The following is a 13,141-nucleotide window of genomic DNA, read 5'->3' as shown; positions in this document are numbered from 1 at the left end:
TAATCAAATATCTTTTTAAAATAAAAAATCAATTATTAACATATAGTCAAACAATTTATATAAATAAATATTAATGTAAATCTATATAAAATGATATTTGAGCATATTTAGTTTACTGACTCTGTTTTTCCTGACATGTTCATGTATTGTATCGTGTAAACTTGCCCTAAGGAATAGAGAGGTGTGTTCGTCTGTCGCTGACACGTGCTCGACGAGGCTATTCGGCTAAACGGTTTTGTGGTTAACATTGCAAAGAAGGACGACGTTTATCATGGCAAAATTAGGTAAAACATTAATGAAAATATTGCATAATGAATCGTGAAATGATAGAGAATCATTGCACGTTCAATCTATTCTGCTTGGTGTTCAACAGAAAAGCCAAACGGTTAATTTATGCACTGTAAATAATGTATTTTTCGTTGGAAGATCTGACTGTAGGGTATCTATTTTTGTACTTATATTAAATTAAAAAAAGGATGTATTCTACTGTTACACTATTGTTTACTACATATATTTTACTCATCCCGTTTGATTCTGTTTAATTGAATATATCTGTAAGAGTTTTATTTTTCAGGTTGTAATGGTATGTCAAGTGACAGTGACAGTGGAGATGATTGGGAGGAAAACGGTGAGGATCACCATGACATTTTGTGCCTGTTTTGTACGGAAACCGTTAATGGATTTCCTTCCGCAATGCACCACATTGAGACCCTTCACAAGTTCGATCTCTGCGATTTTATAAGAAAACACATTCATGACACTTATTCGTATATCAAACTAATCAATTTTGTTCGTCGCAAGGATATTTTACCGGAACAACTTAGCATGTTGGGCATAGAGGTTTGGGACAAAGATGAATATCTACGTCCCGTTGTGGAAGACGATCCATGGTTAATGTATGGTAAGCACAAACAAGCTGAGGTAATTTTCTCTCTCTCTCTCTCTCTTTCTCCTTAGCTCTTGTCGGAACGTGGTAAACCCTTCAAAGTATTACTGTGGTGTGCGTTTTTTACAATTTACATAAAAATATAGAACCTGCAGTTTAAACATCAGTTTTAAATGACCTAATTTAGATGTGTTTTTTTTTTGTAAGATACTATCAGTGGTTTGTCATTACCTTCTTAGAGGTAGCAATTAAATAAAATCAGATATTTTTGATCAGTAGGATTTGAACCTGGATCTTTGGCACAGAGCAGATGCATGATTCTGTGTTACGATTGCTACCCTATTGGTTCCTATACATTGCCTAAATCTAAAGAATTCCTCTGTAATTTCTGCTAAGTTGCCAGTACAGATATCAACTTAAAATCTGATACGAGATGTAGACTCAAACTCGCAACTGTCATGATTAATAGGTTACTTTCATACTGAACTACATATCTTAAGGATCATATGCTAACTTACAAAATATTATCTTAATATAGATATTGAGGATCTCATCAACATTAAAGATGTGGGTGAAGAAAATGAGGAAAGACAAATACATGAAAGTAACAGCAGTGTGATTTTGTCACAGATGCAGTATGAAGATATGAAAAGAACTATTAGGTCACTCAAGTCTCAGTTGAAAGAAAGTGAAACGACTTGTTTTTTAGTGAAACAGGTATATTGTATAATCATTAAAAATATTTTGATATGTAACATAATGTAAAAATTTTTTATAGCAAATGGAAGAGATGAAAGAGAAGGCTCAAAAATTAATACTGGGTGACGACTTGGATGAAAAGGAAAATGCTCTAATTAACACTCATAATCCTAACGTTGACAAAGGATACTTCAATACATACAGTCATTTTGCTATACATCACGAAATGTTGTCAGTAAGTTGAATAAATTTATTGATTAAATCTGTTAGAATTAGTTAGAATTTACATTACATAATGTAATATTTAGAATTATAAGATTATAATGAATAACGACCTAAGGTTACATTTCTGGCTGAAGAAACATAACTGTACTTCTTCAAAGTTTCTTCAAAGAACATCTATTAATGTGTCTATGAAAAAGTAATAGATATATTTTATTAGGATAAGGTACGAACGGAAAGTTACCGTGACGCATTATTAACAAATTCTAACAAGTTTCACGATTGTGTAATGTTGGATGTTGGTTGCGGGACCGGTATTCTGTCTATGTTTGCTGCAAAGTCTGGCTGCCGTAAAGTTATTAGTGTCGATCAGTCTGATATGATATATCACGCCATGGACATTGTAAGGTACGTTTAAAAACATAATAAAAAGTAGATTGAGCGTGTTTAATGCTTTAATAGTAAAGATTAGGCAGAACAAACAGGAGCAATTGCCGTTTCTATCTCCCTCTCTCTCTTTCCCTCTTTTATGGCAACTGTATTCTGTCTTTGTGTGTGTGTGTGTGTGTGTGTGTGTGCGTGCATGCGTGCGTGCGTGCGTGCGTGCGTGTGTGCGTGCATGCATGCGTGCGTGCGTGCGTGCGTGCGTGCGTGCGTGCGTGTGATCTTCAGATCTCACGCTTTATGTTCAGGATATCTTTTTTGTGTTTCTCGATACATTCAAATATATATAATAAATTATGTTATTTAAAAATTATCACATATTAGATAGCTCTTATTTTCAATTAGAGATCCATAAGAAGGAAATGTAGCAGTAAAATATATTGGTTTTTTAGGGAGAATAACCTCAGCGATGTAATCACTTTGAAAAGAGGCCGTCTGGAGGACATTAGTATAGGAGTGGAGCAAGTGGATGCAATAATATCCGAGTGGATGGGATATTTTCTCTTGTTTGAAGGAATGCTGAACACAGTTATTTATGCTAGGGACCATTTTCTGACACCTGGTGGAACAATTCTTCCAAATAGATGCACAATTAGTATTGTGGGAAGTGGTGACACAAGTATGCAATTTCAATTCTTACTGTAATTATTTTAAATATACTTTGTGGCGAAATCCCACATTTAATAGATACAATTTAAATAACTATTGCGCAATCATATATTATTCAATTATTTGAAGTTATTTTACAAAGCTACTGTTGTTTTACATAGACTCTTGTTTTGTAGAGAGATACATCGAGCTGGTTGATTATTGGTCAAACGTATATGGTTTTAAAATGAGTTGTATGAAAGCGGAAGTGCTACGTGAACCTAGTATAGAGATTTGTAATGTAGATGAGCTGATAACAAGTACCGCCGAGATTCAAGCCTTCGATTTGTATAAAGTCACGACGGACTGTGTCAATTTTTCGTCACCCTTCACATTGAACGTGAAGAAAACGGGATCGTTAACCGCGATAATCGGTTACTTTGACATTTTCTTCGATCTCGAGAATCCAGTTCATTTCAGCACAAGTCCCTATTCTACTCCAACACATTGGAAACAAACGGTATTTTCTTTAAGCGAGCCCATTAGTATAACTGAAGGTAAGTCATGTATATACATCTATCTATATATATTATATATATATATATATATATATATATATATATATATATATATATATATATATATATTAGGATGGTCCAAAAAAACCGACTATTTTTTCTTTATGTACTTCACTGGAAATTGAAAGTATATGTTGCAAAAGTAAATTTCGTTTTTTGTTTAAATTTAAAAAAAATGTTTTAGAGGCCGCTGTAGTCGTATAAACACTAAAATCGACGTAACATGGTATTTTAATTTTTTTTATTATTGAAGCATATTCTGTTAAGCTGATCATTAAGATATTGTTGCCAAAAATCAAATATATAAGCTTGAATTTTTGTAGCCAAAAATACTGATATATATATATATATATATATATATATATATATATATATATATATATATATATATATATATCAGTATTATATATATATTTATATATAATTATAAATTAATATAATGTACAGTTAATATTATAATTATAGTATTTTATTTTAAATGGTATTTTAAATTATTTAACATGGTATTAAATGTACAGCTTTATTATAATTAAATTATACATATTATTATATTAAATATTTGAATATATCATTAAAAATAAAATGTAATTATAATATTAATTGTTACATTTTAATTTTTTGCATTACTTAAACATTTATTATGGCAATTGTATTATTTCATTTCAAATAACATTTTAAAATATCTGAATTTATTTCTCTTTAAGATAATTATAATTTTACTTTTTTTTATTTTCTTAATTGGCTTATATTTTTTCTTTATACTTTTTACCATAATTTTTTCATTCGAGCTTGATTAACTATTTATCTCTTTAAAATAATTTAATAAGAGATTAAACGACAGAAAATATTTACATCTCGAATACGTTGCGCGAATAAGATCAAATTAAAATTTTGTAGTTCTTTAGATGAGATAACTTATTATTTTTTCAATCATCGATAAAGTAGATCGTTATTTTATCGGATATTATTCGCGTAACCTCTTGTAACTTTTTGTTATTCTAATAACGTTTATGATTTTTCAAGAATATTCAGAGATGCATATATTCCAACTCTCAACTCTCACTTAATCTCTTATGTTATCTTGGAAAGAGATAAATTTACATAAATGCAAATGACATTTAATAAGAATTCAAAGTTATTATAGTTAAAATAATATATACATGTTTATATTCTCTCGTGTTACAGGAGAGGTTATTAACGGCACGTTGGTTTGCCGAAGACATTGTAAGGACATCAGAGGCTTAATAGTCGTTATTCATATCAAAAATTTTTCTCAAACGTATTTTCTGGATTAAATTCGATGCTTGTTCCGAGATACGCGATAACGATAGTCGCATGTGCCAAATTTTAGAAATAGGATCCAGCTGTTGCGTTACGAAGCTCTGATTTTCGTTAAACGTTTCCCTGTATAACATATCATTCTTGAACTTTATCTTCAATACCATTCCCAATTGAAAATTTAAATAGATTCTATAGCGTCCGCTTATTTAAACGGAGAATCTAACTTACGCGTTTCGAAAATCTAGATTTTAATTCAATCCAGATGTTAATTTTTATGCTGGAACCATACGTATATTACTACATTAATATAAAACACTTTTTCTCTCTTTCGCAAGCGAAATATAGGCTACGCCGCTTTTCTCTTAAATATTTGTGATAATTACGAAATAATCATTAATCTAGTAGCTATTTACATTTGTGCCTTTTAACGGTAGACTCGTATATATTAATCAGTTGCTGCGACAACAGCATAACTGAAAAATTGTTATTTTTTCAGTTATTTGCAAAGAAATAAAACTATTCATTCAATATACAGAATTTAACGATATTTTTCTTCTACTGTCAGTTACTACACTAGGATCACATTTAAAAATGATACCACAAAATTTGTAATGATTCGAAATGTTCAAGCTCATTTTCTGTATTTGTTTTCCAAGTTACGTCGTTGTTGTAGCAATTGTTGTGTGAACGATATTGAATCACTGCATTAGTTAATGAACAAATAAAAAATTAAATCAATGAACAAATAAACAAAATTTAATATAATTAAACAATCATTTACTGGTGATTGTTCAGCAACCAGTGCAGTGACTTATACATACATTTCTCGAAACCAGTTATACACTTATAAAATCAATTTTAAGAATTTTTGCATGAACAATTGAATTTTAATCTTATAGTCGGTTACATTACGTTGGCCGCACGAACGTATAACGCCAGAGGAAGGTCGGAAGAGAGGAGAATTTAAGATAAGAGATGAATAAAAGGAAATTCGTAAGAGCTTACGTAGATAGACAACGACGCGTAGATTCGCTCGGAGTTCAATTTTTTATAGAATCGTTCTAAGAAGAATACTTGGCGAAGACTTCTTCGAAGAAGTTTTCGTTGCTTTCGCTAGAATTTTTCTCTAAACTAGAGTTCGTTAATATTTCGTTGACGGTGCGATGCCGTCGACGGATATGACGCTTCGATCGTCCGATATTAATATTACGCGAATTTTCCTGCCACTCTTTGTGCGTGCAAGAACTACGCACCGAATTATCATACAATCTAGAGATCGTTCTCGCCGCACCGAATTGAAATTTCAATCAAACGACTAATGCGATTCTGTGATACGACAAAAAAGTTAGCTATAGTGTTCATTGAGAGAGCGACAAACTGGTGATATATCCCCCTGTAGTTATCTGGAGTACACGAGGACAAAGTATATTACTGCGCTATTGTATTAATACGTGCAACTTGCTGAAATAGCTGCATTTTGATCCAATTTCACCTGCATGCAATTGCCAAATAAAATTATAACGTCAACGATCTTTTGAAATATATGAAATATATGAAAATTGAAATAAATCTTTATTAGAGTCTTAATCAGGCTCTTGCTAAAATCATTTGCGCACATCTACTCCTTGCTCGGCTTGCTCCGTTAGATGCTTGCTCCGTCTATAGAGTTTTCAGTATCAAATATAGTATAGAATATGAAATATTAAATATATAATTTTTTAAATATTAAATAACGCATATATCGAATGTTAAATATCAAATTAATATTACTTAAATATATAGAATCTTTTCTACGACTGTTTGGTTTCACGCTTTCTCTAGACATCATCTGACAGAGCAAACTGTTATTTATAGAATTATTTGAAGGAAGATAGAAGGTTTGTACGATTAAACTGGAGACAAAATTATCGTGAATATATTTATAGAAAAAGAACTCGGTTCTTCGTTTAGATGTTGTTTACGATTATATTTTACGTGTAGACAAATTATTTTGTTATAGAAAATTTATTAAAATTATACGATTTTTCTGTCGAAAATCGAAGACGCTCGAAATTCACGCTTTTCAATTTTGCCACGATTCCGTGACTTGTAAGGAAAAGCGCTTTTGCTCTATCGTCTCTTGAATTATTTTATTTAAAAACATGAGAATTAAAGTGTTTCCTAATAGTAGATATCTAGAGGAATAATTGACATTCTGTTAAATTCTCTTACTAGGAAGGAAAGGAAACCCTTTGTGTACGAAACAACCTGCGGCCAAAGAAGATCGCGTTATCGAACCCTCCGCATAATAAAATAATACTGCTGCTGCTACTACAATTACGGAGGATGGGCATGCCGTCGGTCAGAGATACGCGGACGTTCACCGAGCTCGACGGTCGACGGTCGACGGTCGACGGCGACGTGACATACAATCGTATGTTTGTCGGCGGCAAACTCGTCCGTGTTCATCCGATATCCCGACGGCGCGAATAACGCGCTCGCGAGCCGTCGGCCAGCGAGAGGAAGCGCGTGGCACGTATGTTTAACGTAACTCTATCCAATAATGCACGTTCTGGCCTAGGGCAACCGAGCGCGGCTCCCTCGCGCGCTCGGCAAACACACGCGGAAGGTAGGGCAGGACCGCCGACCGCCCCAGTCGCGCGGATGGACGCACGTGTGGACGTTCACGTTTGCGTTCGCGCACGCAAAATCATCCCCTGTAAAAGTATTCGCCGCGTTTAATCGCCTAACATTGAGAGACTGTTACGGCATTCGCGCCTCTATCTCTTACGCTTGATACAAATTCCGCTTTTTTTTTCCATCCCCAAAGACACTTGGAGCATCATAATCGCGAGCTCTGAAAGCTTTATCTGCGCTAGCAAGTTGATCGAGGCAAACCTTCGTAGTTTTCACGGATTTAAATGGATTTTCTCCAAATAGCCTGATCGGAGAATTATTGCTGAGACATGTACCACGGTTAATTCTATAAATATCAAAATATTTTATATATTTAAGACATGTAAATCAAATATATGTCGGTATTAAATATCTTACTACCGTAGCTTATTTTGTAAAGAAAATCGACGTGAAAGATATCGTTCGATCAAAGTCAGGAATCTTATATGTTTTTAAGTTTTGTATTATTAGGTAATTTTCTGCATATCTCAAATACAAACATAAAAGTAAGCAACACCAAATGAAGAATTTTATCCATTTCTTTTTTCTTGAAGGAAATTTCAAATCTCACTTGTAATTTGCCACACAAACCTCCAAATATCTCCTCGCATTACGAAGAAAAATCTCCTAAACAGAACTTGCACCTGGAGATTTTTCCACAATACGGCAAATATTTTTTGCATGCATATACGTATGCAAATTTATTTAAGATTGTCAAACATTTTAAAGATATTTTATTAGGAAGCAAGTTAGTTTTCATAGCGACACACAAATAAGATTGAAGAAATCTATGTACAAATATCTAAACATAGTAAACATTTGTTTTTGAATTTTAAACTACGCTATGAACTTTTGTTCCAACCCAATATAAATAGTTGATTCGATAGCCATTTTTTTTTCCATGCGCAGCTTTATCGACGAAAGGCTACTTTTTAATTGAACTTTCGTCCGTCGGAAAACCCGAAGGGATGCACGCGCGGCACCCTCTCTCACTCCTCCGTCATCAGGCCAGAGTCGGAGTCCTTGAAGGATACAGGAGTGAGGGCGACCGCAAAGTAATAGCCGTCGTTTAGGGCCTGGCGCGGATAAGGAGCGTCGACAGAGAGGGCCCGGGGAAGTGGGGAGTGGGACAACGGGGGTGGAAACGAGAGAGCGACCGAGGCCGGGGATAAGGGTGGCTTGTTGCGTAAGCCGATTAGAGCATCACGGCAGTCACTCCTGCCCCGTGCAACATGGTGGCACACAGCCTCTCTCTCTCTCTCGCTCTCCCGGGTTCTACCGGGTGTTCGCCGAGCGGAGACACATTAAAATCGCATGAAATATGCAGAGCCATCCTCCCTCCCCGGTCCCGTTCCCTCCATACCGGCGGACGAAAGTACTCGCCTACATCCGCGTAGGCAAAAAGCTTACTCGCTCGTCCTGGAAGCCGTGTACTATGTATATTTCTCTCTTCCTCCCCCGACGGGGCGCAAGGGAGGCTAGAGCGTTCCGCTTTTGCGAGATATTTAGGAGATCCCTCTGTCGCGCTTCCGCAATGGCTGGCAAGATCTTGTCTCCATCTCCTTCTTCGTTCGGCGGCGCGGCCACGGCGCGCGGCGCCTGTGACGGTGCCAAGCCAAGCCAAGCCAAGCCAAGCCGATGCGATTGGGAAATGTCTCTATAATGGTATCGGGGAACGGGGTGGCACTAACGACAGGGTTTGACGGGGAGAACGACAAAGGTGGACGGAATACGTGCACGTCTGCTTTTAATTACGTTTCGTTTTGGGTTTGAATTTTGAAATTTAATGCCTATATTAAATGTCTACTCTACAATCGACGCAAATTTCCAGACTTTTCCTTGAAATTTTTTTCTATTTATATAAAAGAGATTACGTACAACTTGCCAAAAAATAGGTCTATCAGTGATTGTACAATTTTTTTGTATATTAAATGCTTAAAAGTTTAAATCCACAAGTCTGAAGCAGAATAATAGATCGTAAAAATGTTAAAATGAGTCGTGACTAATGAAAAAAATAACTTAATCATTTTTGAGCCATTTCGACGTCACGTTGGTCTTTCGTTCTGCTTGGAATGTTATATCTGTTTTTCTCTTGATCTCGAATCGGATAATTCGCAATCTCCCCGTTGAATCAAGTAAAATATGCACTAACTGAATTCTTTTACAATTTAACGATCACGCACGACCGCCCCCGGACGTAATGCATTAGCTCGCTGTACAATTCCGCGGCCGAGAAGCGCAAACGTGTATCTAATGTCGCCCGTCCTGCGGGTAAATCCGAGCGATGCATCGCGCGAGTATTTTCATATATGTATACATATGAAAATATATATATATGTATGTATGTAGCTATATATAAACATACACACATATACGTTCCGCGAAACGCATTCTGTAGACCGCGCGCGGTAGCGCAACACGTGGCAAAATGTTTCGCCATCGATATCAAATAATCATGGCAAATCCGCACCGACTACAGCCGCTCGCTCGGCTCGGCTCTCGCGTTAATGCCTATATTTTACATCCATCCGTATTTAGTTCGAATAACGTTTGGCAGATAATAATGGACCATTTGCCACTTGTTTTCGTTCGCCCGGCGGAATGATTACGCCGGGATACGCGTTGAAATTTTACGCTTGCAGAGCGAGAGAAACGCAAAGAGAGAGAGAGAGAGAGAGAGAGATTACGCGGGGCAAATGTACCGCGAACGGATTTCCGGATACGTGTTGCAATATTTCTCTCTCCCGGATCTGTATAATAATATAACTGTGCCGAACGCAAAAATATGACGAGAGAGAAACAATCGGAAAATCGAAGAGATCAAAAATAATAATTAATCAATCCCAGAAATATAGAACACCGTAAGTAGGATATATAGTGAGGACATCTTGCATTTTTTTTTCGCTAAAAATTTATTCTCTCTGTAGATTTTATGAAATTATATTTAATCGTGAATGAATTGTATTACATCTCAGAACGAAACTGAAAATTAAAATTATATTTGTGTTAAAACTCCGATTCTTATTACAATTTTTTACTACGTAATAAAAGAAAAAATTCAATCAAGTTACGAAATAAATATAAAAACTACACGAAAAGAACTACAAGTGACGTAAGAAAAATATTGCCTTTTTAAAAGAAAAAAACTCTTTTTGCGTGTAAAATCTCAATTATAGTTGATATAATTTTTTGCCGATTTTTCGCGTGCATTTTCGCGTTATTGGAGGATAACGATCGTTGACAACCGGCTACGAGGACGTCAATCGGTTCCTCGTCTTCGAGAGGATAAAAATGGCGTCTTCTCGAGCGCATCTCAACAGCTCCACTCGTCCAATTATAGCGTGATTGTCCTCTCGGACTTGGCACATCTCATGGGGGTGGAGATCGAACATCGGTACGACTTCCGTACATACATATACACGAGCGTACATATATATACGCACACATGAATGCATATCATGCAAGCTTGGATCGGCGTAACGCCGCGCCGCCACGCCGCCGCGCCCGGTCAACGTCCATCAGCATCGCGGAAATATTTATGGCGATTAATCGGCGGACGTGGCCGCGGCTTGTTAATTACGTAAGAAGATCAACGGATTACGACGCTGCGCCACGCTTTTCGCGAGAGACGTCTCCTCGGGACAGACGACGGCGAGGCTGTCTTGATGTCGATGCCAACTTTCTCGTCGAAAAAAAGAAAACGTCACTCTTCCCATTCAGTAATTTTTCATTTTTCTTCAAATTCCAACGGAAAAAGAGAACACACACATACACGAGAGAAAAACAGTTGTCAAATAAGAAATGTTTCACCGTTCTTCCTAAAGAATAAAATCATTATTCTTCTTGATGAAGCAGTTTTTCTATTGGTATGTTTTCTTAAAAGACAAAGTACAAACTCAATTATTTTATATTTCAAAAGGAAAGTATTTATCATGAAACTTTCACACTAACCCTCGTGAACGGGACGACTATAAAGAAGTAGAAATAATACATGTATCGTTGAGTTTCGACTTTATCTCTTTCTTTCCGGAACATAAAGGAAGATTCGTAACATAAAGGAAGTTTCGACTAATCGTTTTCACGCTTGTGCAACTACCTGTATATACGAGGCTATATATGTTTGTTGAAAATCAACAAATTTATTTGTCTTCTTCGCACCAAGGTTCGTTTCACAAAGTTCTTTCACGAGACAAGGTGAGTGAACAAAGAATATCATCTTGAAGTGATACATCTTTGTATCAGCTATTAGAAAAGAAGATGATATCTGGCGAGAAAAGCAATGGATAATTATTCGAATCGTTAGTTAATGGCCGCATTTAGCAGAAGAAACAGCTATAAACCAATAAACATTTATTGGATTATATTCTTACATCTAGAATAGTTCATATATTCGAGTGCAAGATTAAGTCTGGGGGAATTTCAGGAACGTGGAGGTGAGATCGACGAGTGCTCCGCGGGATCCGGGAATACGCAGGTGTGTATGTGCAAGTGCCAATCGATCGATCGCCGCGTCGCCGTCGCCGTCGCCGTCGCTGTCGCGGAAAGGACAGGTATCGCGGCAGCGGCGGATACTTTAGCTTCTCGTTCGACAGACGTGCTACCACCTCCTGTGTTCCACGTGTGAAACGTATCATTTTGTCCGGCAGGTGTAATGACAATACACGCGTATGCGGCAACCGCGCTCCTAATATCAGGTTATCAACGTGTCTCATCGTCACTGCTGCCGCCATGATCCGCGAGAGCCGCTCATTTCTACGGTTGCCAATGGAAAAAAAAGGGAAGAAAAAAAAACGTGAAATGCCGCACGAGGCTAAATTTAATGTCGCGAGGGACGCGTGACGGTGCTTTAAACGTAATACGTAATATGCCACCACGCTTCCTCCATACACGACCGAAGGGAGTTGCCTCGATAATAAGGGACTTATCCGAGCGACTGAATGATTGATCATCAACGTTGTGTAGTAATATTGGACATGTATCATTGATGCGATATTAGACGTTTTATTGGAAAGTAATATAGATAGACGCGTTTCATTCTTAAATGTACTTGAAGAAATATGTAGATGTATATATGTTAACCTTTCTTTCCCGACATGATTAAGTGTTAATTGTTTTCTTCAAACTCCGAAACCGATTCGTTTATCGTTTGAGCCCCAAGTTTTTCTAACGCGAGCTTAATCTTGCACTCATTGGATATTGATCGCATTTGGTTGCAGAGATTTATGACAACTTTATGCTGTATCACTCAATCTATTGCTGTTAAAGAGGTTTAGATGTTAAAGAGGTTTAGATAATTTCCGATTGATTCTGTAGATTGACTCTTATGCGTCATATAAACGTTATATATAACTATGCATTTTCTATTTCACTATCATTCCTTTCAAAAATTCCTGATTAAAAAACGATAGTAATAAAATTGTTTGTCTTAATGATAATTTTGAACTGAGAATTTCTGATAATGCTTGAGAGTTAAAAAAACGATAATGATAATTAATTACTCTTCATTAGAGAGCGCCGACGATTGAGACAGAGAGAATGGAGAAAATGTTGCAAATGTTGCGCTGTCTGTCTATTTAATTCGTACTTGTTTATAAGATTGATCAATGTCAAATAAATATAGTAAAATAAATATTCATGTTATAAAATTTCTTATTATTCTCTTAAAAATTGTACTAGCTTCGCAGGAAGACTCGCGAGTGGTTAAGCAGGAGCTAGGGCTGCTAGGAGAAGCTTTCTGCCCCACCAACCGTTCCGTAGCGTTTGCCTGCGCCGAGAGGCGCGTCACACA

The 13,141-nt window shown here is 36.3% G+C and overlaps 1 protein-coding gene across 4 annotated transcripts; it reads left to right on the top strand.

Moving 5' to 3' along the window:
* The first annotated feature begins 153 nt into the window (after positions 1-153).
* On the top strand, positions 154-6,285 carry LOC105195298 (protein arginine N-methyltransferase 3). 4 transcript variants are annotated; one of them, XM_026133533.2, is made up of 9 exons: positions 154-284; positions 575-628; positions 802-901; positions 1,425-1,603; positions 1,665-1,820; positions 2,028-2,215; positions 2,644-2,870; positions 3,037-3,396; positions 4,603-6,285. In XM_026133533.2, the coding sequence occupies exons 2-9, from the start codon at positions 581-583 to the stop codon at positions 4,710-4,712; spliced, it is 1,368 nt and encodes a 455-aa protein (XP_025989318.1). In that variant the 5' UTR covers positions 154-284; positions 575-580; the 3' UTR covers positions 4,713-6,285. The 4 variants fall into 4 exon arrangements, with proteins under 4 accessions (XP_025989318.1, XP_025989316.1, XP_039304888.1 ...); XM_039448954.1 differs by having other exon boundaries at positions 249-439; XM_026133531.2 differs by having other exon boundaries at positions 575-901.
* The last annotated feature ends 6,856 nt before the right edge of the window (positions 6,286-13,141 follow it).

This window comes from Solenopsis invicta, chromosome 5, assembly GCF_016802725.1.
Source record: "Solenopsis invicta isolate M01_SB chromosome 5, UNIL_Sinv_3.0, whole genome shotgun sequence".
NCBI classification, from domain to species: domain Eukaryota; kingdom Metazoa; phylum Arthropoda; class Insecta; order Hymenoptera; family Formicidae; genus Solenopsis; species Solenopsis invicta.
Note: the sequence above shows the minus strand (reverse complement) of the source record. Positions and strands in the feature narration are given on the sequence as shown.

What these genes read in the sequence shown, in the direction of transcription:
- LOC105195298 (XM_026133531.2), top strand. An exon ending in CGATCCATGGTTAATGTATG is followed by an intron (nt 902 to 1,424) that starts GTAAGCACAAAC and finishes ATCTTAATATAG; the next exon opens with ATATTGAGGATCTCATCAAC. An exon ending in GCCCATTAGTATAACTGAAG is followed by an intron (nt 3,397 to 4,602) that starts GTAAGTCATGTA and finishes CTCGTGTTACAG; the next exon opens with GAGAGGTTATTAACGGCACG.